The 20,587-nt window shown below is 44.5% G+C and overlaps 2 protein-coding genes across 13 annotated transcripts in view; one reads left to right on the top strand and one right to left on the bottom strand.

Moving 5' to 3' along the window:
• Positions 1–15,397, bottom strand: part of LOC101692193 (translation initiation factor IF-2-like) — a 53,736-nt gene extending 38,339 nt beyond the window's left edge. The window contains exons 1-2 of the mRNA XM_045086260.1: positions 14,555–15,397; positions 12,552–12,620 (exon numbers count right to left, since the gene is read on the bottom strand). Coding sequence (XP_044942195.1) covers positions 12,552–12,620; positions 14,555–15,397 — 912 coding nt within the window. The remainder of the gene's footprint in view (positions 1–12,551; positions 12,621–14,554) is intronic.
• Positions 15,398–15,505: 108 nt separating this feature from the next.
• The window catches only part of RNF32 (ring finger protein 32), a 39,204-nt gene continuing 34,122 nt past the window's right edge, over positions 15,506–20,587 (top strand). For 11 of the 12 annotated variants that reach the window (XR_001181762.2, XM_013063265.2, XM_013063266.2 and 8 more), the window contains exons 1-2: positions 16,286–16,828; positions 17,837–18,101. Coding sequence is in view for 11 of the 12 variants with exons in the window: in XM_013063265.2 (XP_012918719.2) it covers positions 16,814–16,828; positions 17,837–18,101 (280 nt within the window). In the remaining variant the exon portion in view is untranslated. Of the gene's footprint in view, positions 15,604–16,285; positions 16,829–17,836; positions 18,102–20,587 lie in introns of those variants that run through there. The other variant, XM_045086294.1, reaches the window with a different exon arrangement.

Below are 20,587 nucleotides of genomic sequence, written 5' to 3'. Positions count from 1 at the left end.
GCTATTCAACATAGTACTAGAAGTCCTAGCCTCAGCAATCAGACAACAAAAGGAAATTAAAGGCATCCAAATCAGCAAAGAAGAAGTCAAACTATCACTCTTTGCAGATGACATGATACTCTATGTGGAAAACCCAAAAGACTCCACTCCAAAACTGCTAGAACTTGTACAGGAATTCAGTAAAGTGTGAGGATATAAAATCAATGCACAGAAATCGGTTGCATTTCTTTACACCAACAACAAGACAGAAGAAAGAGAAATTAAGGAGTCAATCCCATTTACAGTTGCACCCAAAACTATAAGATACTTAGGAATAAACCTAACCAAAGAGGCACAGAATCTATACTCAGAAAACTATAAAGTACTCATGAAAGAAATTGAGGAAAACACAAAGAAATGGGAAAATGTTCCATGCTCCTGGATTGGAAGAACAAATATTGTGAAAATGTCTATGCTACCTAAAGCAATCTACACATTTAATGCAATCCCTATCAAAATACCATCCTTTTTTTTTTTTTTTCAAAGAAATGGAACAAATAATCCTAAAATTTATATGGAACCAGAAAAGATCTTGAATAGCCAAAGGAATATTGAAAAAGAAAGCCAAAGTTGGTGGCATCACAATTCTGGACTTCAAACTCTATTACAAAGCTGTCATCATCAAGACAGCATGGTACTGGCACAAAAACAGACACATAGATTAATGGAACAGAATAGAGAGCCCAGAAATAGACCCTCAACTCTATGATCAACTCGACAAAGCAGGAAAGAATGTCCAATGGAAAAAAGACAGCCTCTTCAATAAATGGTGTTGGGAAAATTGGACAGCCACATGCAGAAAAATGAAATAGGAACATTTCCTTACATCACACATGAAAATAGACTCAAAAGGGATGAAGGACCTCAATGTGCGAAAGGAATCCATCAAAATCCTTGAGGAGAACACAGGCAGCAACCTCTTCGACCTCAGCCGCAGCAACATCTTCCTAGGAACACTGCCAAAGGCAAGGGAAGCAAGGGCAAAAATGAACTATTGGGATTTCATCAAGATCAAAAGCTTTTGCACAGCAAAGGAAACAGTTAACAAAACCAAAAGACAACTGACAGAACGGGAGAAGATATTTGCAAACAACGCATCAGATAAAGGGCTAGTGTCCAAAATCTATAAAGAACTTAGCAAACTCAACAACCAAAGAACAAATAATCCAATCAAGAAATGGGCAGAGGACATGAACAGACATTTCTGCTAAGGAAACATCCAGATGGCCAACAGACACATGAAAAAGTGCTCCATATCACTCGGCATCAGGGAAATACAAGTCAAAACCACAATGAGATATCACCTCACACCAGTCAGAATGGCTAAAATAAACAAGTCAGGAAATGATAGATGCTGGCAAGGATGTGGAGAAAGGGGAACCCTCCTACACTGTTGGTGGGAATGCAAGCTGGTTCAGCCACTCTGGAAAACAGCATGGAGGTTCCTCAAAAAGTTGAAAATAGAACTACCCTATGACCCAGCAATTGCACTACTGGGTATTTACCCTAAAGATACAAACGTAGTGATCCGAAGGGGCATGTGCACCCGAATGTTTATAGCAGCAATGTCTACAATAGCCAAACTGTGGAAAGAACCTAGATGTCCATCAACAGATGAATGAATAAAGAAGATGTGGTATATATACACAATGGAATACTATGCAGCCATCAAAAGAAATGAAATCTTGCCATTTGCGATGACGTGGATGGAACTAGAGGGTATCATGCTTAGTGAAATAAGTCAATCGGAGAAAGACAACTATCATAAGATCTCCCTGATATGAGGAAGTGGAGATGCAACATGGGGGGGGTGGTTAAGGGGGTAGGAGAATAAATGAAACAAGATGGGATTAGGAGGGAGACAAACCATAAGTGACTCTTAATCTCACAAAACAAACTGACAGTTGCTGGGGGGAGGGGGTTGGGAGAGGGGGGTGGGGTTATGGGCATTGGGGAGGGTATGTGCTATGGTGAGTGCTGTGAAGTGTGTAAAACATAGTGATTCACAGACCTGTACCCCTGGGGATAAAAATACATTATATGTTTATTATAAATAAATAAATAAATAAATAAATAAAAATTTTTAAAAAAACAACACACAGCAGATACCATCTTATGGGGCCACCACACTTTCATGAGTTTTACCTATAGGAGGCCTGACCAGGTTCTCTCAGTGAATATTTCACAAAAGTCCCCCTAGTGTTTGTGGCAGTGAGAGAGGTAAGTAGGCATTCTGAAATAAAGCCAGAGCATTCTCTTCTGGTCACTCTGCTCTAGGGATCTGCCCTCAGGCGACGCCTTCTTGTTGGAATCTGTGTGACCTAGACTGAGACCCTGCTTGTTTTCCTGTCTCACATAATGGGAGGAGAAAAGGACTGAGGGACTCTGTAAAGGTCACAACCCAAGGATATTAGTCCATTAAAGGAATAAGGATTCAATCATAATATTATAGAATGCTTCTCCTCCCCAACACCTTGCCCCCATCCACAGAGCTCCAGTATCATCAAAGTGGGTCACAACTCAGTGAGCTGATAATGGAGGCACAGCATCTATTTAAAAAGGAGTCTCAAGGGATACCCAAGAACAGTGGAGGTGCTCCCAGTAAGAACACTGGAGGAAATGCAAGCTTTGACACCTACAAGTACAGTGAAGATTAAACACAGCACAACTACTTTCCAGATAAAAGTACAGCTCTCATTAGAGGCCTATTTGCCTCAGTTCTTATTACAATACATATGTCTGGCTTTCAACAACAAAAAAGAGATGCAAAAAGGGAGGGGGAGGGCAAAAACAAAAGCAAGAACACTGTCTGAAGAGACAAAGCAAGCATCAAAGTCAGACTCAAATATGACAGAGACCTCTGGAATTATCAAATGAAAAAATTTTTTTAAAACTATGGCTAAGATGGTCCAGGAGGAAAAGTGAACGACATTCAAAAACAGATGGGCAATGTACACAGAGAGATGGAAACTCTAAGAAAGATCCACAAGGAAATGCTAGAAATCAACAACACTGTGGCATAAATAGAGAGTGCCTCGATGGACAAGAAAATCAGTGATCCTGAAGATGTGTCAATAAAAGCTTCCAAACCTTGTGCTCAAACAGAAAAAGTAATGAAAAAAAAAAAAATGGAAGAGAATATCCAAGAAATCTGTGGCAATTACAAAAGATTTAACATACTTATAATGAGAATACAGGAAGAAAGAGAGGTGTATAAGAAATATATGGAGTAGTAATGGCTAAGAATTTTCTAAAATTAATGAAAGATATCAAACCACAGATCCAAGAGTCTCAGAGAACATCAAGCAAGATAAGTATCAAAAACTGTGTGCCAAGGCATGTCATATACCAACTGCAGAAACAAAGAAAAAGAGAATATCTTGAAGGAAGCTGAAGAAAATCACCTTCCTTACAGAAGATTAAGAATGACACCAGACTGTACTTCAGAAATCATGCAAACAAGAAGAAAGTCGAGTAATTATTTAAGTGTTGAAAGAAAAAAACTCCAGTAACCTAGAATTCTGTATCTAATGAAATTACACTTCAGAAGTGAAGGATAGGGGTACCTGAGTGGCTCAGTTGATTAAGCAACTGATTCTTGGTTTCAGCTCAGGTCCTGACCCCATAGCTCATGGGATCAAGCCCCACGTTGGGCTCCACACTTACTAGGAGTCTCCTTGGATATTTTCCCCCTCTGCCCCTTCCCCCATTCATTCTACACTTTCTTTCTCTCTAAAATAAATAAATCTTTTTTTTTTTTTAAGTGAAAGAGACACTAGCAATGAAACATCTGATAAGGAAATTAAGAAAATAATTCCAGGAGAGGCAAGATGGTGGAGGAGTAGGGAACCCATTTCAACTCGTTCCCTGAATTTAGCTGGATATCTAACAAAACATTTTGAACACCCACAAAATCATCCTGAGATAAAAGACTGTATATCTGGATATCTACAAGCAGAAAAGTGACTGTTTTTGCAAGGCAGGACATGTGGAGTCATGGATCTGTTGGGGAGATATCAGAAGATAAACAAAAGGGGGAGGGAGCCTCCCTAAACTGACTCCTGGAAAGTGGTATAACACTGGAGTGCAAAATCAGAGCCCTAGAAATCTGCTCTAGTGAGAGACATCCCTCTCTGAAAGGGCCTCAGGAAATGAAAAGGCAGAATTCTAGGTAGGGCATTGTGGTCTCAGGATACAAGGAACCACAGAGCAAAAGGGGTTGCCTGAACTGGTAAAGTGCCCTAGCAGAGGAGCCAGGTAGCAGGTTATGGTCAGCAAGCCAGGAGGGGACTCTCGGCTCAGATCACTATAAACTCTGAGCCAGGCCTGTGGATAATTGCTCTTTTCCTCTTTTCCTGAGCAGCCTGAAAAAGTCTGGAACTCGCACCCACAACCGGGCAAAAACTTGCAGAGTGATAACCGCCCAGAAGGGGCTTTAAGGCAGCACCCAGACATGATCCAAGAGCTGCTGGTGTGCACACGAGCCTGTAGCCACTTGAGGTTTTGAAATAAAAAAGGGCAATGGCACTCCCAGGCCCCTGGGACTACCTCTGAAAGAGATGCTGTGGGCATGCACTGTGGGAGACTGTGGGAGCATACAGAAGTGGAGACTGTTCTTGAGGGCTTATCAAAGAGAGAAGACTGCATTTTTTTCTGCTCTGGGCCATAGGTTTGGGGTGTGGGCCATTTTTGCTCTGATCCTTGGAAGAGGAATGGAAAGCCTCCAGGAAACAAAAGCACACAGAATCAGTCCCCACTGAGCCCATTCCCCCAAGAGGGGGCAGAGCAACACTGTCCAGGCAGGGTTACCTGAGAAATAGCATGGCAGGCCCCTCCCTCAGAAGACGGGCTGGAAGAACAGCTGGACAACAGTCCTATGGCTCTCACAAAACTGTAAGATCCCAAGGCCAAAAGAAAATAGTACATTGAGCTCCAGGTGTTGACTGAAGCCAGATATAATTCAGATATTTTTTATTTTTTTCAGATATAATTCTCCTTTTCTTTTTCTCTGTTTTTCTCCTTTTACCTTAACCTCATTTCAACTAGATGTTTATTGTATCAACTTTTATTTCCTGGTTGCTTTTTAACTTGTATTTTTTCACACCTATATGTTTCATAGATACATGCCTCATTTTAGTCCTCACTCTCTTCAATTTTATCGTCACATGTATATATATATGTAAGTTTTACATTCCTTGGAATTTGGGGATGTAGTGTCTGTCCCCTAACACATGGACCAAAATACACCCAGGAACAACTGGAACATCCTGATTTGCCCTCACAGAGATCATAGGTCCCCATCCCCATTTTTTTCTTTCTTTTTTTTTTTTTTTTTTAATTTTTTGATTTTATGCTTGTGTTTCATTTTGGCCTTGTTTTTTGGTGGTGGCTTCTGACCACTCCAGATTTTGCTAGGTGTATCTTTCTTGGGTCATGATTGATATTTTGGACTCTGCTCACTTGCTCAACCATCCCTCAACAGAATGACTAGGAGGAGGAACTCTCAACAAAGAAAAGAACCAGAAACAATGCCCCCTGCCACAGAACTAATGGATATAGATATAAACAAGATGTCAGAGATAGAATTCAGGATAGAAATCATAAATTCAATAGCTAGGCTTGAAAAAAGCATTAGTGACAACATAGAATTTCTAAGGGCAGAAATGAGATCTAACCAGGTGAAATTTTAAAAATGCTATGAATGAGAATACTCTTATAGCCAAGGTAAACGAGGCAGAAGAGAGAATCAGTGTTCTAGAAGATAAGCTGATGGAAAGGAAGGAAATTGAGGAACAGAGATAGGCAGCTAGTAGCACATGTTGGAAAGATTAATGATGCCATGAAACATTCTAATGTCAGAACTCCTGGAATCCGTGAGTGGGTGGAGAGAAAGAGAAGGCTACAAGGTATATTTGAGCAAATCATAACTGACAACTTCCCTAATCTGGGGAAGGAAACAAGCATTCAAGTCCAAGAGGCAGAGAAGACCCCTCCCAAATCAATAAAAATAGACCAACACCCTCATATGTAATAGTGAAGCTTACAAATTTTGCAAGCAAAGAAACTATCCTGAGAGTAGCCACGGGGAGGATGTTCTTTACATATGGAGGGAGGAACATCAGAATAACATCAGACCTGTCCACAGAGACGTGGCAAGCCAGAAAGGACTGGCAAAACATATCTAGGGTACTAAATGGGAAGAACATGCAGCCAGGAACACTTTATCTGAAACGGCTGTCATTCAGAATGGATGCAGAGATAAAGAGCTTCTAAGACAGGCAGAAACTAAAAGAACATGTGACCACCAAGCCAGTCCTGCAAGAAATATTAAGCGGAATTCTGTAAGCAAAGAGAAACCTGAAAGTCATGCAGACCAGAAAGAAACAGAAAATCTACAGAAATGGGGGCTCTGCAGGCAATACAATGGCACTAAATTCATGTTTTTCAATAGTTACTCTGAATTTAAATGGGCTGAATGCTTCCATCAAAAGGCCCAGGGTTTCAGATTGGATAAAAAAGCAGGACCCATCCATATATTGTTTATAAGAGACTCATTTTGAACCCAAAGACAACTCCAGATTGAAAGTCAGGAGATGGAAAACCATTTATCAAACTAATGGACCTCAAAAGAAAGCTGGAGTAGCAATCCGCATATCAGACAAATTAGATTTTAAACCAAAGACTGTAGTAAGAGATGTAGAGTAACAATATAGCATACTTAATAGCATACTTATCCAACAAGAAAAATCTAACAGTTGTAAACATTTATGTCCCCAACATGGGTTCTATTATATAAACCAATTAATAACTAAAATAAAGAAACATAGTGAAAATAGTACATTAATAGTAGGAGACTTCAACAGTCCGTTCACAGCAATGGACAGATCATCTAAGGAGAAGATCAGCAAAGAAACAAGAGCTCTGAATGATAATTGGGCCAGATGGACTTTGTAGATATATACAACATTCCATCCTAAAACAATAGAATACTCATTCTTCTCGACTGCACATGGAACTTTCTCCAGAATAGATCACATACTGGATCACAAATCAGATCTCAACCAATACAAGAAGACTGAAATTATTCTCTGCATATTTTCAGACCACAATGCTTATATGGAACATAAGTAATAGTGCACAGACCATAGTGAAAGGAAGGGAAATCTGAATGGAAGAAATATGAGAGGGAGACAAACCATGAGAGACTCTGGACTCCTAGAACAAACTGAGGGTTACAGAAGGGAGGGTGGTTGGGAAATTGGGTAACCAGGTGATGGGTATTAAGGAGGGCATATGTTGTGATGAGCAGTGGGTATTATGCCCAACTAATGAATCATTGAACACTACACCTAAATGATGTACTATATATTGGCTAACTGAACATGATAATAAATTTTTAAAAAGAAAAAAATTCTATTTATGATAACATCAAAATGAAGAAAATATTTAGGAATAAATTTAACCAAGGAGGTGCAAGACTTGTATACTGAAAACTACAAATGTTGCTGAAGGAAATTTTTAAAGACCGAAATAAATGGAAAGATGTCTTGTGTTCAAGAACTGGAAGGTATAATATTCTTAAGATGATAGTACTAATGTTGATGAACATTTTTTCATGCGTCTGCTAGCCATTTGTATGTCTTCATTGGAGAAGTGTCTATTCATGGCTTCTGCCCATTTTTTTACTTGATTATGTGTTTTTTGGGTGTTGAGTTTGAGAAGTTCTTTATAGATCTTGGATACCACCCCTTTGTCTGTAATGACATTTGCAAATATCTTCTCCCATTCCATGGGTTGCCTCTTTGTTTTATTGACGGTTTCCTTTGCTGTGCAAAAGCTTTTTATCTTGAAGAAGTCCCAAAAGTTCATTTTTCACTTTGGATTCCCTTGCCTTTGGAGATGTGTCTTGAAAGAATTTGCTGTGGCTGATGTTGAAGAAGTTATTGTCTATGTGCTCCTCTAGGATTTTGATGGATTCCTGTCTCATGTTGTGGTATTTCATCCATTTTGAGTTTATCTTTGTGTGTGGTGTGAGAGAATGGTAGAGTTTCATTCTTCTATACATAGTTGTCCAATTTTCCCAGCACCATTTTTTGAAGAGATTGTCTTTTTTCCATTGGATATTTTTTCCTGCTTTGTTGAAGATTATTTGACCATAGAGTTGAGGGTCCATATCTAGGCTCTCTATTCTGATCCATAGGTCTACGTGTCTGTTTTTATGCCAGTACCATGCTGTCCTGGTGATCACAGCTTTGTAATAAAGCTTGAAATCAGGCAACGTGATGCCCCCTGCTTTGCTTTTCTTTTTCAACATTTCCTTGATGATTCAGGGTCTTTTCTGGTTCCATACAAATTTCAGGATTGTTTGTTCCAGCACTTTGAAAAATGCCAATGGTATTTTGATAAGGATAGCACTGAAAGTAAGATTGCTCTGGGCAGCATAGACATTTTAACAATGTTTATTTTTCTGAAAATGTTCATCATCATTAGCCATCAGGGAAATTCAAATCAAAACCACATTGAGATACCACTTTACACCAGTTAGAATGGCAAAAACTAACAAGGCAGGGAACAACAAATGTTAGAGTGGATGTGGAGAAAGGGGACCTCTTACACTGTTGGTGGGAATGCAAGGTGGTACAGCCACTTTGGAAAACAGTGTGGAGGTTCCTCAAAAAAATTAAAAATAGTGCTACCCTATGACCCGGCAATTGCACTACTAGGTATTTACCCCAAAGATACAGACATAGTGAAAAGAAGGGCCATATGTACAGCAATGTTCATAGCAGCAATGTCCACAATAGCCAAACTATGGAAAGAGCCTAGATGCTCTTCAACAGACAAATGGATAAAGATGTGGTCCATATATACAATGGAATATTACTCAGCCATCAGAAGGGATGAACACCAACATTTTGTATCAACATGGATAGGACTGGAGATTATGCTGAGTGAAATGAGTCAAGCAGAGAAAGTCAACTATACAGTTTCACTTACTTGTGTAACACAAGGAATAACATGGAGGATATTAGGAGAAAGAAAGGCAAAGTGAAGGCGGGGCCAAAGCGGGAGATGAACCATGAGAAACTGTGGACTCCAAGAAACAAACTGAGGTTTTCAGAGACGAGGCAGTAGGAGGATGGGTGAGCCCAGTGGTGAGTATTAAGGAGGGCATGTAGTACATGGAGCACTGGGTGTTACATGTAAACAATGAATCTTGGAACATTACATCAAAAACAAATGATGTATTGTATGATAACTAACATAACACAGTAAAAAATAATATAAATAAATAAATAGAAAAAAGAAAAAGATGATAATACTATTAAGGTTTAGTACTACTGGAAGATCTAGTATAATTAAGTACTACCTCAAGTGATACACAGACTCAGTGTGATGAATCCCCTATCAAAATCCCAATAACATTTTTGTAGAAATGGAAAAATACATTCTAAAATGTATATGGAATTTCAAGGAATCCAGAATAGCTACAACAATCTTGAAAAAGAAAAGCAAAGTTGGAGATCTCACACTTCATAATTTCAAAACTTATTACAAACTACAGTATCAAAACTGTATGGTATCAGCATAAGGATAGACACACAGATCAGTGGATAGAATTGAGAGCCTAAACTAAACTTTCACTTGCTTGTTTAATTGTTTTTTGACAGAAGTGCCAAGACCATTTAATGGGAAAGGAATCGTTTTGAAAAAATTGTGCTGGGAAAAACAGATATCCACAAATGAATGAAGCAGGACCCCTGCTTTACATCATACACAAAAATTAACTTCAAATGGATCAAAGATTGAATTATAAGAGCTAAAACTATAAGACTTGTAGAAGAAAACATATGGTAAAACCTTCATAATATTGAATTTGGCAATGATTCCCCAGGATATGACACCAAGAACTCAGGCAACAAAAGAAAACAGATAAATTGGACACAATTGAAATGAAAAACTTTTATGGATCAAAAAAGACTATCAAGAGAGTGAAAAGATATCCCATAGAATGAGAGAAAATATTTGCAAATCGCATCTATGATAAAGGTTTTATATCCAGAATATACAAAGACTGAAACTCAACAACAAAGAGTGGTTCGCTTTTGTATCCTGGAACTTTATTATAATTGTTTATTAGTTCTAAGCTGAGTGTGGGGTTTTTTTGCCAATTCTTTGGGATGTTCTATATAACCGTGTCATCGATCAACAAATATAATTTTATTTCTTCCTTCCCAATCTGTATACTTTTATTTCCTTTTCTTGTCATATTGCATTAGCTAGGACTTTCGATATGAAGTTAAATAGGTGGTAAGAACGGACATTCTTGCCTTGACAGAGGGGTAAATCAACTAGAGTTTCACCATTAAATATGATGTTTTTGCAGTATTCTTTCTAAGTTGAGGAGTTCCCCTCCATTTCTTATGTGCTGAGAGTTTTTATTGAGAATGAGTATTGAATTATCTCAAGTACTTTTTCTGTATCTATTGATATGGTCATATGAACTTTCTTCTTTAGCCTGTTGATGTTATGGGTTACATTAACTGATTTCTGAATGTTAACTAAGTCTTGTACATCTAGGATAAGTACCACTTGGTCATGGTACATAATTCTTTTTATACATTGTTGAGTTCTATTTGCAATATTTTATTAAGGAATTTGGATCTGTGCTCATGAGGATATTGGTCTGTAATCTTTTATCTTTATCTGGTCTTGGTATCAGGGAAATTCTGACCTTATACGGAATGAGAACTCCCTATACGGCCTGCATAATTTATCAGTAAATGTCTTTAAATAAAAACTATTTAATTAAAAAATTTACCTTGGTTTAGTCAGGAAATAGCTCCTTCTCTATGAAACATACTAGCGCACAAACCAATTTAAGTTAGAGAAACATACTTTAGCAGCAGCAGTTGGCAACCAGCATGCACTGAGTCCCAGGTTATTGTAGAGACTGTACTAGTAACCTGGAGTTTTTTCTGCTTTTACACACCTCCTAAAACTTTCAGTTAGGGCAGAAAAATCACAAATGTCTGAAATAGGTTCATATTACCCAATCAAAGTCCTTTGATACAATGAATATGTACTAATTGCTTCTGACAAGACTTTTTAATGTCTGGTACATGGTGATCAACAGCATTTTTAACATGAATATCTTTATCATGTCAGTTTTTAGATCATAACAAGACACTGTTCTTTACCAAAGTGATAAATTGCTTCTAACTCTATTGGATTCAACAACAAAGAATGAATTTGCTCCATTTTCTATTCAGAAAATGAGTTTTTAACAGAGCTCTTTTGTTACACCCATGAGTTTATAGACAAAGAACTGAAATAAGATAATTCTGCCTTATTTCTCCGGTGCTCAAGATATTTTCATCAGTGTTATTTCACCACTCTACTGTAATGTGAACAGGAATGACATAATCATCATACCTCTTGTTAGAGATTAAAAAAAAAAAAAAGGAAAGTATACATTTTGCCAGAGGAGTTAAAACAACTCGTCCTAAGCTCTTTCTCTTTCTTTATTAAAAATAAAATCTAGTATAATCTCTAGGAAAGAAAATATTTTAGGGACTCCTACCATATCCCTGAGTCTCTACAGGGATCACTGCTGTGGGCGGAGGAGAGATGGCAGATCGCCCCCCAAATGGCTGACCCTCATCCATCACAAAATACAGAAAAGGACTTGAGTTATCTGGGGGGTGCGGAAGAAAGCCCTGGGGTGGAGGCAAGTTTAGGAATAGAAATCAGTAATAAATCTAGAAGTGTTAGTAGAAAATTAAAAGCAATACTAAAGATTAAGAGAAATGAAGTGCAGGAAACTTGTTTTCAATGACAGTTAAATTAAGGAAGAAGATGGACTTTGTGCCACAGACTTCTGCTCCTTCCATTTGTTTTCAAGGTGAAGAACTGGGCGAAGAGAGGCAGGAACAGAATATGGCTTGTGTAGGATTAGAGCATTTTGTGGATCACAAAGAAGAAACGTGGGAGCACTGAGATAGAAAGTAGGAGCAAGGGAGGACGTTGAACCGGCAGAACCACTCTGATCCACGCAGTGTCTAGTGGAGCCCACAGAGGTGGGCACACGTGAACCCTATGGACACGATGTACCAAAGATCCATATGTTCCCAGCGATTGGTCTCTAGGGTCACTGTGGAAAAACCTCACTGTCAACCGGCAAACTCCAGCTGTCGTTCTAGAATTTGGACATGTTCTCTAATTTTCTCCTATGCAGGATACAGAATAAGATTCCCCTCTGCATCCATGTGTCCCGCTTCAATAGCCAGGCCTTCCCACCCTTGGACCCCCTTCTCCGAGATGCACAGGCATCATCTCCTTTCTCATCGCAATGTTTACACGCGCATCTCTTTAATATGGCACCGGGCACCACAGCTTAGACATGGCAGAGCACAGGCGTGCGGGCCATTCACCCCAGGCACTTCCTCTCCCTTCTCTGTGTGACTGAACAGAGCAACCAAACACCTCTGGTCCTCTACGTACACCCTTACCTGCGTCTTGTCTTCTTCAGCCTTTCTCTTCAGATCATTCCCAGAACGTTCCATTCGCGTCTTGAAACCCTAAAATAAATGAGTCACATGAGTGCTTTTGCAAAGCACACAACAGCACGCCACTGGGCTTTTAGAAAATGCAAACATAGTCTACCGACGTGCAGTACCTTAGGCCCATCTTTAGACAAACGAAACCTTAATGCCGTGACACTAATACATCATCAAGAGCACTTTTGGGGAGTGAGACCAAGAACAGAAGATACCACCTGAAGGAAGGATAAGGGACACGCTCCCCACAGCATCTTCTTCCAACATCAACCACCTCAGCTCTGATTTTCTCAAGAATTACAGAGTCTTAATCACAAGCTTGAATTTCCAAGCAAAAGCCTGCACAGAAATAGTCTACGTAGCTAACAAGAAAGACCAACATCTTCTGGATGGAAAACGTGCTGGGGGTAAAACTGTTGACTTTAGACACTCGGAGGGAAGGGGAAATTTTTAATGGGGATTTTTCTTAGAACTTTATGGAGTTGAAGAGAGATACCTTAAAATGGGTACAGAGAGTAGCAGGCACTGTACTAAGCACTTCATATACATAAGATGGGGTTTTTAAAAATATTTTATTTATTTATTTGACAGAGATCACAAGCAGGTAGAGAAGCAGGCCGGGGGGGTGGCAGAGCAGAGAGCCCCATGCAGGGCTGGATCCCAAGACCCTGAGACCATGACCTGAGCTGAAGGCAGAGGCTTAACCCACCAAGCCACCCAGGTGCCCCCATAAGACCGTTTTTAATCTAACCACAGGCATCAGGTGGTTAACAGCACACCCACTTATCATTCAAATTAATCCTGTCACAAGTAACAGAAAACCAGCCCCAAGCTGGCTGAAGCATACGGGAACCCCAGCCACATGGGGAGGTAAAAACCCTGAGTAGGGCTGGCTTCACAGCATTAGCTATGTTGCCAGGGCTTGGTCCCTGTCCCGATCTGGGCGGTTTCCTGAGTGATTCTCTTCTACAGCTCACACCTTGGCCCCACAGCACCAGCTCTCACGTTGTGATGACAGGAGAGCTGGCACAGCTGTAGTTTCATGTCTTCTCTTGTTTCTACGTCAGTAGGAAGAATTACAAGAATTTTACAGTTGCTCCCACAAAAATACTAAATTCACCTGAGTGGCCCCATTAGGTCACATGCCCAGACCAGCTGTGTCAGTGTGGCCAGGACACTGATTTCTGAGTAGCTCAGGCTGGTCATAGGTTCCATCCTAGAACTGATGAATCCCCAGGGCTATTGCTAAAGGGCGGGCAGATGTTGACAAGAGAAGTAGAAAATGTCCCTTTCTGTAGAAGGGACCCATCGTTTCGGAAAATGAAGTAACTTCCCAAATTCAGACCCCTAAGGAGTCAGACTAGATCTGAACTCAGATCTACCTATCTAAACCCAAAGCTTTCTCACCGTGTCCTCGGCACAGTCCTAACAGTCACAGAATGAAAAACTCTCAGGTCCACAGAGAGACCCTACTTGCATTCTAGACCCATTACTACTGCGACATAAATCGAGAGTACAACATTTGTTAGAAAAGTTTAAATAACTTAAAATTAATTATGAACTTAATTTGGTTTCTCAAAAAACATTTAGCTTGCGTTTAGTCTGTCTTTTAAAAACTCCCAGACAGGACTGGCCAGCTTAGGAAACTGAATTCCGCTGTGAAAACCGTTAGGAGAAGCGGAGCTTCACGTCACCTTGTGCTCACAGCAGAAGACTATGGACTCCGAGTCATGTCAGACACTTTCACTTTAAGGTCTTTTAATGACCAATGACCAATTTCTACTCAAGTTGTAACTTCCTTAGAGGTATAAAGGGGCGGGGGAGGGGGACTGTTTGCATTTCTATGTCTTCTTCATACTTTCAGCCGAACTGGATTTCAGTAACCGTCCAAACACTAAATAACACAATTGAGTCACTTCATTCAAAAAAAAAAAAAAAAAAAAAAAAAGACGAACGTCTACTAATCTCTGCTTCTGGCCAGGACGGGGTTTCGGGGACCAGACGCGACGCGGACCCCCGCTCTGGGGCCGCCGCCCTCCAGCGCAGGGAAGCCACGGGCGGCGGGTTCCAGGCCACGAGCGAGCAGGCCCCGGCGGGTCCGCGGACACACACTCAAGGCCCGCAGGAGGCCCCGCGCGGCGCCAGGCGGACCCCGAAGGCCCGGCCGGGGTCTCCCGCCGCGTCCCGCCGGCCGCCAGCTCGGGGCGGGGAGCGGGCGGGGCACAGTGGCCGGCCGAGCTCGCGCGCGGCCCCCGAAAGGGCTCCCGTCGGCTCGGGTCCTGGGGACCCCGCGGCGCTCGGGCGCCCACCCCGGCCCGCACGCGACTCCCTCTGCGCCCCACGCACGGCGCGCCACGTCCCGCCGGGGCCGTGAAAACGCCCGTCCGGACGGCCCGCGCCCACGGGAGGAGGACGCGGAACGCGGGGCAACACCCGGAGGCGCCGGCGGGGGCGGGGGCGGGCCGGGCCCCGCGGGGAGGAGGCGCCCCGCAGGTGCCCGCAGCAGGGGGCCCGCCGCGATCTGAGCACGCGACAGCCGACAGGTGCACACGCGCCGGGAACGGACCGACGTAACGGCGCTCGGAGGGGGGCCGAGACCCGACCCACGCGCCGAGACCGCTGGTGCCCGCGGCCGGGGACGTCCACCCAGGGCGCGAGCGAGCGCGGGGCCGCCTGCGCGGGGTGGGGCGGCGAGCGTGCGCCGCGCGGGAGCGCCGGGACCCGGGCCGAGCCGCCGAGCATGCGCGCTGTGGCCCCGAGCTGGGCGCCGCGAGGGGCGGGGCGCGGCGGTTGAGCATGCGCACCGGGTTTCCGGGCAACGGCTAGCGGCGCGGAAGTCGCGGGTCGGGGTCGGGGTCGGTGCGGAGCTGCCGGAGCGAGCGGGGAGCGAGGGGCCGCGGGGAGGGTCCTCGGTCCGCAGCACCGCGGGCTCATCGGGACCGCTCTCGCGACGGCGCAGAGGCGGGGACGGTGTCCCGACGTGGTGACCGGGCGGCGCCCCCAGGTAGGGGCCCCTAGAGCGTGGGAATCCGGGCGCGCTACCCGCTTGGGGCGGCCGGTCCAGACACCGGGGAGGGCCACCGCGACGGGGCGGCCGCCAGCGACTCCGGCCGCCGGTGGTCGCCGTCGCTACCGAGCCCGGGCGCGGTTCACCGCGGGTCGCTACGCACCGGAAGCCACCGCCTCCCCCAGCGGCTCCGCCCCCGGCGCCGGCTCCGCCCCCCGCGCGAGACTACCGCGGCCGACGGCTCCGCCCCCGACGCCGGCTCCGCCCCCTGCGCGAGACTACCGCGGCCGACGGCTCCGCCCCCGGCGCCGGCTCCACCCCCTGCGCGAGGACTGCCGCGGCCGACGGCTCCGCCCCCTGCGCGAGGACTGCCGCGGCCGACGGCTCCGCCCCCGACGCCGGCTCCGCCCCCTGCGCGAGGACTGGCGCGCCGACGGCCACGCGACACGAGGACCTGACGCGAGCCCCACCCGCACCGGAGCCGTCGGGACGCGGCGGGCGTGACGGGCCAACGCTGTCCGAGCTCCCGGCGGGGAACTGCGGCCCCGGCGGAGGAGCGCCCGGCGGGCCGTGAGCCCTGGCGGCCGGGCGCGGAAGGAAGGTTCTGGAAGGGCCCCCGGCGGTCTGGGCACCGCGTCCCACGCGCGGTCGGCGCCGCCCCGAGGACACGGCGGAGGCGGGTCACGCGCCCTGCGGCCGGAAGGGCCCGCGAGCGCGGCGGGGACGCGGGTTCCTGCGCGGGACGCCCCGGCCGTGTTCGCCGCCGCCGAGCGTGCGCCCCGCCGCGGCCCGAGGCCCGGGTCGTCCCCGAGTGTCGCGCGTCGCGCCCCGCCGTCCGTGTCCTCTCCCTGACGCGCTTCACGGACGGCGCGGCGCGGGGCCCCGTCGGGGCAGCGGCTGCCTTCGGCCCAGGCCGGCGTGGCGTGCCCGCTTGGGGCGGCCGTGTGGACGCGTGACATTGAATGACGTTGCGCGGCTGTGCCCCGGCCGCTGGGCCGCGCCGTCCGAGTCCCGCGGGCACCCCGTGCGGCCCAGGTCCGCGCTCTCGGGGCCTCCCGGTCCCGCAGACCCTCCAGCGCGTCCTCCCCGCGGCCGGGAGAGGCGGTGCCGCGGGACTCGGGTTGCTTCTGTCTTCGCAGAGGGCGCGCGGAAGGCCCGGACGCGCCGTCGGACGCGGGCGCGCGGAGGAGCGGGAGCGCCGAGGACCATGTCCAAGCACGAGGTACGGCCCTGGTGGGGACCAGGGCTTTCGGGGCGTCTTGCCCTCTGCGGCCCGCGGACGGGGCTGGGGGCATCGTGCTCAGTGAAGTCAGTCTGCCGGAGAAGGAGGGCTCTCCTAGGACTTGGCTCCTGCGTGGAGGTGCGGGGTCGAAGGGAAGGGAGGGAAATGCAGGATGAAATCCGGGAGACAGACCCTAAGAGACTCTGCATCTTGGGAAGTAAACAGGGCTGCGGGGGGGGGGGGCGTGAAGGAGGGCGCGAGGTCACGAGCCCCGGGTGTTGCGTTCGACCGATGAGTCACTGACGGCTGCCTTGGAAACTGATGCTACGCTCTGTGCTAATCCATTGAATTTAAATTTTAAAATTTTTTTAAATAAACACTGTTTTACTCATGACTATTTTTTTGTATTTTCATTGTACTTTATTTCTTCTCATTGTGAGTCACCATACAGTACACCATTAGTTTTCGACGTGCTGTTCCCTGACTCATTGTTTGCCTGTAACGCCCAGTGCTTCATGCATTTTAATTCCGCTGTTCGAAAGTATAAAAATATAATTGCAAAGCTCGCTCCAGTGAGGAACTGTCCACCATAGTACCGACGGCAAGCATGACGTAGGCGCCCAGCAGTTTTATTCCGTGTTAAGTTTTTGCCAAAAGAGCGCATACTTAAACGCAGGATTCCCTTTCATATCACGGAAGCAAGATTTTGCCTAGAGTCTAATTTAATTGTAGTAAAGCAGAATGTGTTCAGGCATGCACAGCTTTTATAGGTCATAATGAATTAATTCATATTTAAGACCTTTGCAAACAGATGAAAAGACATTACTATGTCACCAACATAAATGAGGAGACTGGGCTTTCCCACACTTCCGTAACGTGGGTCAAGCATCCTGCACCATTACATAGGGTCTAGTTTCTCACCCAGATTGAGTACTAAAGCTTAAGGTTTCTTCCAAATGATATATTATAAAATGTTCCATAAATAAGGCTTTTTTCTCTAATTTTTAGGGTCATTCATCGAAACAAGATAATTTAGCAGTCACTGCAGTTGCTTTACAAGATCACATTTTACATGATCTTCAACTTCGAAATCTTTCAATAGCAGATCACTCTAAGACAAAGGTACAAAAGACAGAGAACAAATCCAAATCTCTAAAAAGAAACACAAAAGCAATAATAGATACTGGACTTAAGAAAACTATACAAGGCCCTAAAGTGGAAGATCCAGAAAAAGAATATGTTCTTGATCCAAAACCACCACCATTAACTTTAGGTGAGTTAATCTTCTCATTCATATTTTGGCTTATTAGAGCTAAGGAATCTAGTTGAGATTAATACTATGATTTTTCCTGGAACAGAACTGATTCTAATTTATAATCTTACAGAAAGAATGTATGTACTAAAGTTTAAAAATGATGGGGATGATATGAGCAAGAAAATAAAGATAGAACTACATAAAAATAAAAATAGTAGAATACAATAAATATCCACTAATCCACATGGGTGGAAGTTAATCAATCAATAATGGAAAGGAAAAAGTTCTCTCTTACGGTGGAATGACAACTGATAAATACATAGATGGGGCCAGAAATAGAAAATCCCCATCCGGCCAACAGCACAGTAAGAACAAGCATCAGTGGCTGCTGAGACACAGGGTGCAGGCACGGCCTCCCAGCGTGCTCATGCACTGCAGATGGAAGCATAGCCACCAACTACCGGGTACCTGGTGCCAGCGGCACCCTGACCATGTGACCCAAGTGCCATCACCAAAGGAACACATGCTGACATGCCCCCCGATCTCATGCTCTGAGAAAGGCGCAGCATCCCCTCCGGGGTATTCTTCCCAACATGCATATCTGAATTTAATCACGAAATATCAGACTCCCCCAAACTGATGGAGACACTACATAACTTCCTGGCCAGTACTCTTCAAAAGTATCAAGTCAAGGAAAGCAAATGAGGAGAAACTGTCCCAGATACAAGGGACAAAGGGGACATGACAACTGAGTGCTATGTGTAATCTGAGTCCAAAAAACAGACCTCCATGAGACAAGAATGAAATCCAGTAAGGAGTACAGATTAATTGCCAGTGTTCGATCAACATTAATTTCCTCACCTTGATCACTGAACTAAGGGATATGAAAATACTAACATTTGGGAAAAGTGGGTAACAGGCCCATGAGGATTCCTTATACTGGTTTTACAATCTTTTGCAAGTCTCATTATTTTAAACTGTAAATTTAGAAATAGAAAAGATTTTTACACAATGCTGGGCATGGAAACTAGGTTTGTCGGGGGGCGCTGTGCCCTCATGCAAGTGTGATAGCTGCAGGAAGCCCGGGGAAGCCGCGGGCTGCTGCATGGTGTAAGGGGAGCCTGTGGCTGCAGCAAGTCCAGTGGACACTCATAACTTCCCGTTGCACTGCAGACAGTGCTATTTGTCTCCTAGGAAATGGCACAGCCCGAGAACATGCAGACGCTGGGAAGAATAGGACACAGTCATGTAGTGGGTCTCTTGTGCATATATAATTTATGGAGACAACCAACTAGATGATCGTCATAGTCAGTTTAGCAGGAAAGGTTTAAATTAGACATCAGCAAGAACTTCCTAATTTGCAAAAAGAGTGAGGTTAAAAAGAGTAAATGAGCTATTTTTCCAGGAGCTCTTTGTGAAAAGTAATTTTTCACTACTATGCATATCAGCTACCAGTAACTGTTGAACCATATGCTCTTCATTATTCTCGATACATTGTATTGCACTCAGGTCTCTTCTTGCTGATTTCGTGGAGCTCTTTATTACTCTCCATACTAATCCCTTGATGATGGAGCCACTGAGATCTCTCAGTCTGGCACGGTCTTTTAATTTTAGGTGTTACTTTATATTGAATAAAACCTTCATTCTGATTACTGTGAAATCCATCAGTTTTTCTCTTTATTGTTTATGCTTTGGGTGATTTAAGAAATCCTTACCCATTCTGAGATTACAAAAGTTTTCAAAACCACATTTTATTTACTTTTACAGTTTGCCTTTCACATTTAGACCTCATCACAGTTTACTTTGCATACAGTATTTGCAAAACCAATTGATAGAAAAATTTACATTAGATTTTTCCCTAAAACCATCCTCTATCCTTTCTTGGTTGACCAGCAGCACCACATTTTGCCTTTCCCAAGTTTTCCAAGTTCATGCAAGAGAGGGAGGAAGAGTCAGAATGTATGATTAGGGGCTTCTGTTTCTATGTCAGGATTTTACTGTTTTAATTCATAGCAGTTTTGTAATATGTCTTAATAGCTGGCATAAAAAGGCCCCAAATTCAATCCTCAAGATCTCAGAAGTATATTCTTCCATATACTAAAACAGAGTGGGTGATCTTCCGTTTTCATCTTTGTGGAGGCATTCCTTCTAAAACCTCCCATTACTTTGCTCCCCTATGGCCCAGTTGCTCTGTGGGGCTGGCACAGCTTCCCCTTTTTGTTTATGCCCTCATTGGGGTGAAGCCACTCCTCCAGCAGCTTCCTGGGAAAAGAGTCCAGAAGAGACCAGTGTATAAGCGTATGGACACAAAGATAGCTTCATCCTATCATAGTCCATTGATAGCTAATAAAGAATTTCAGTATGGGAGTCCTTCTCAGAATTTTGAAAGATTTGCCTTCTCGTGTCTGTGTTGGTGGTGGTAAGTCTGATCTAATTCTGACCTCTGACCCTTTTTGAGACCTGTTATGTCTCTCACACACAAAACTTTGAAATCTGCTTTTTGT

Source organism: Mustela putorius, unplaced genomic scaffold (assembly GCF_011764305.1).
Source record: "Mustela putorius furo isolate JIRA1106 unplaced genomic scaffold, ASM1176430v1.1 tig00000929_pilon_pilon_pilon, whole genome shotgun sequence".
In the NCBI taxonomy this organism is placed as follows: Eukaryota; Metazoa; Chordata; class Mammalia; order Carnivora; family Mustelidae; genus Mustela; species Mustela putorius.
Note: the sequence above shows the minus strand (reverse complement) of the source record. Positions and strands in the feature narration are given on the sequence as shown.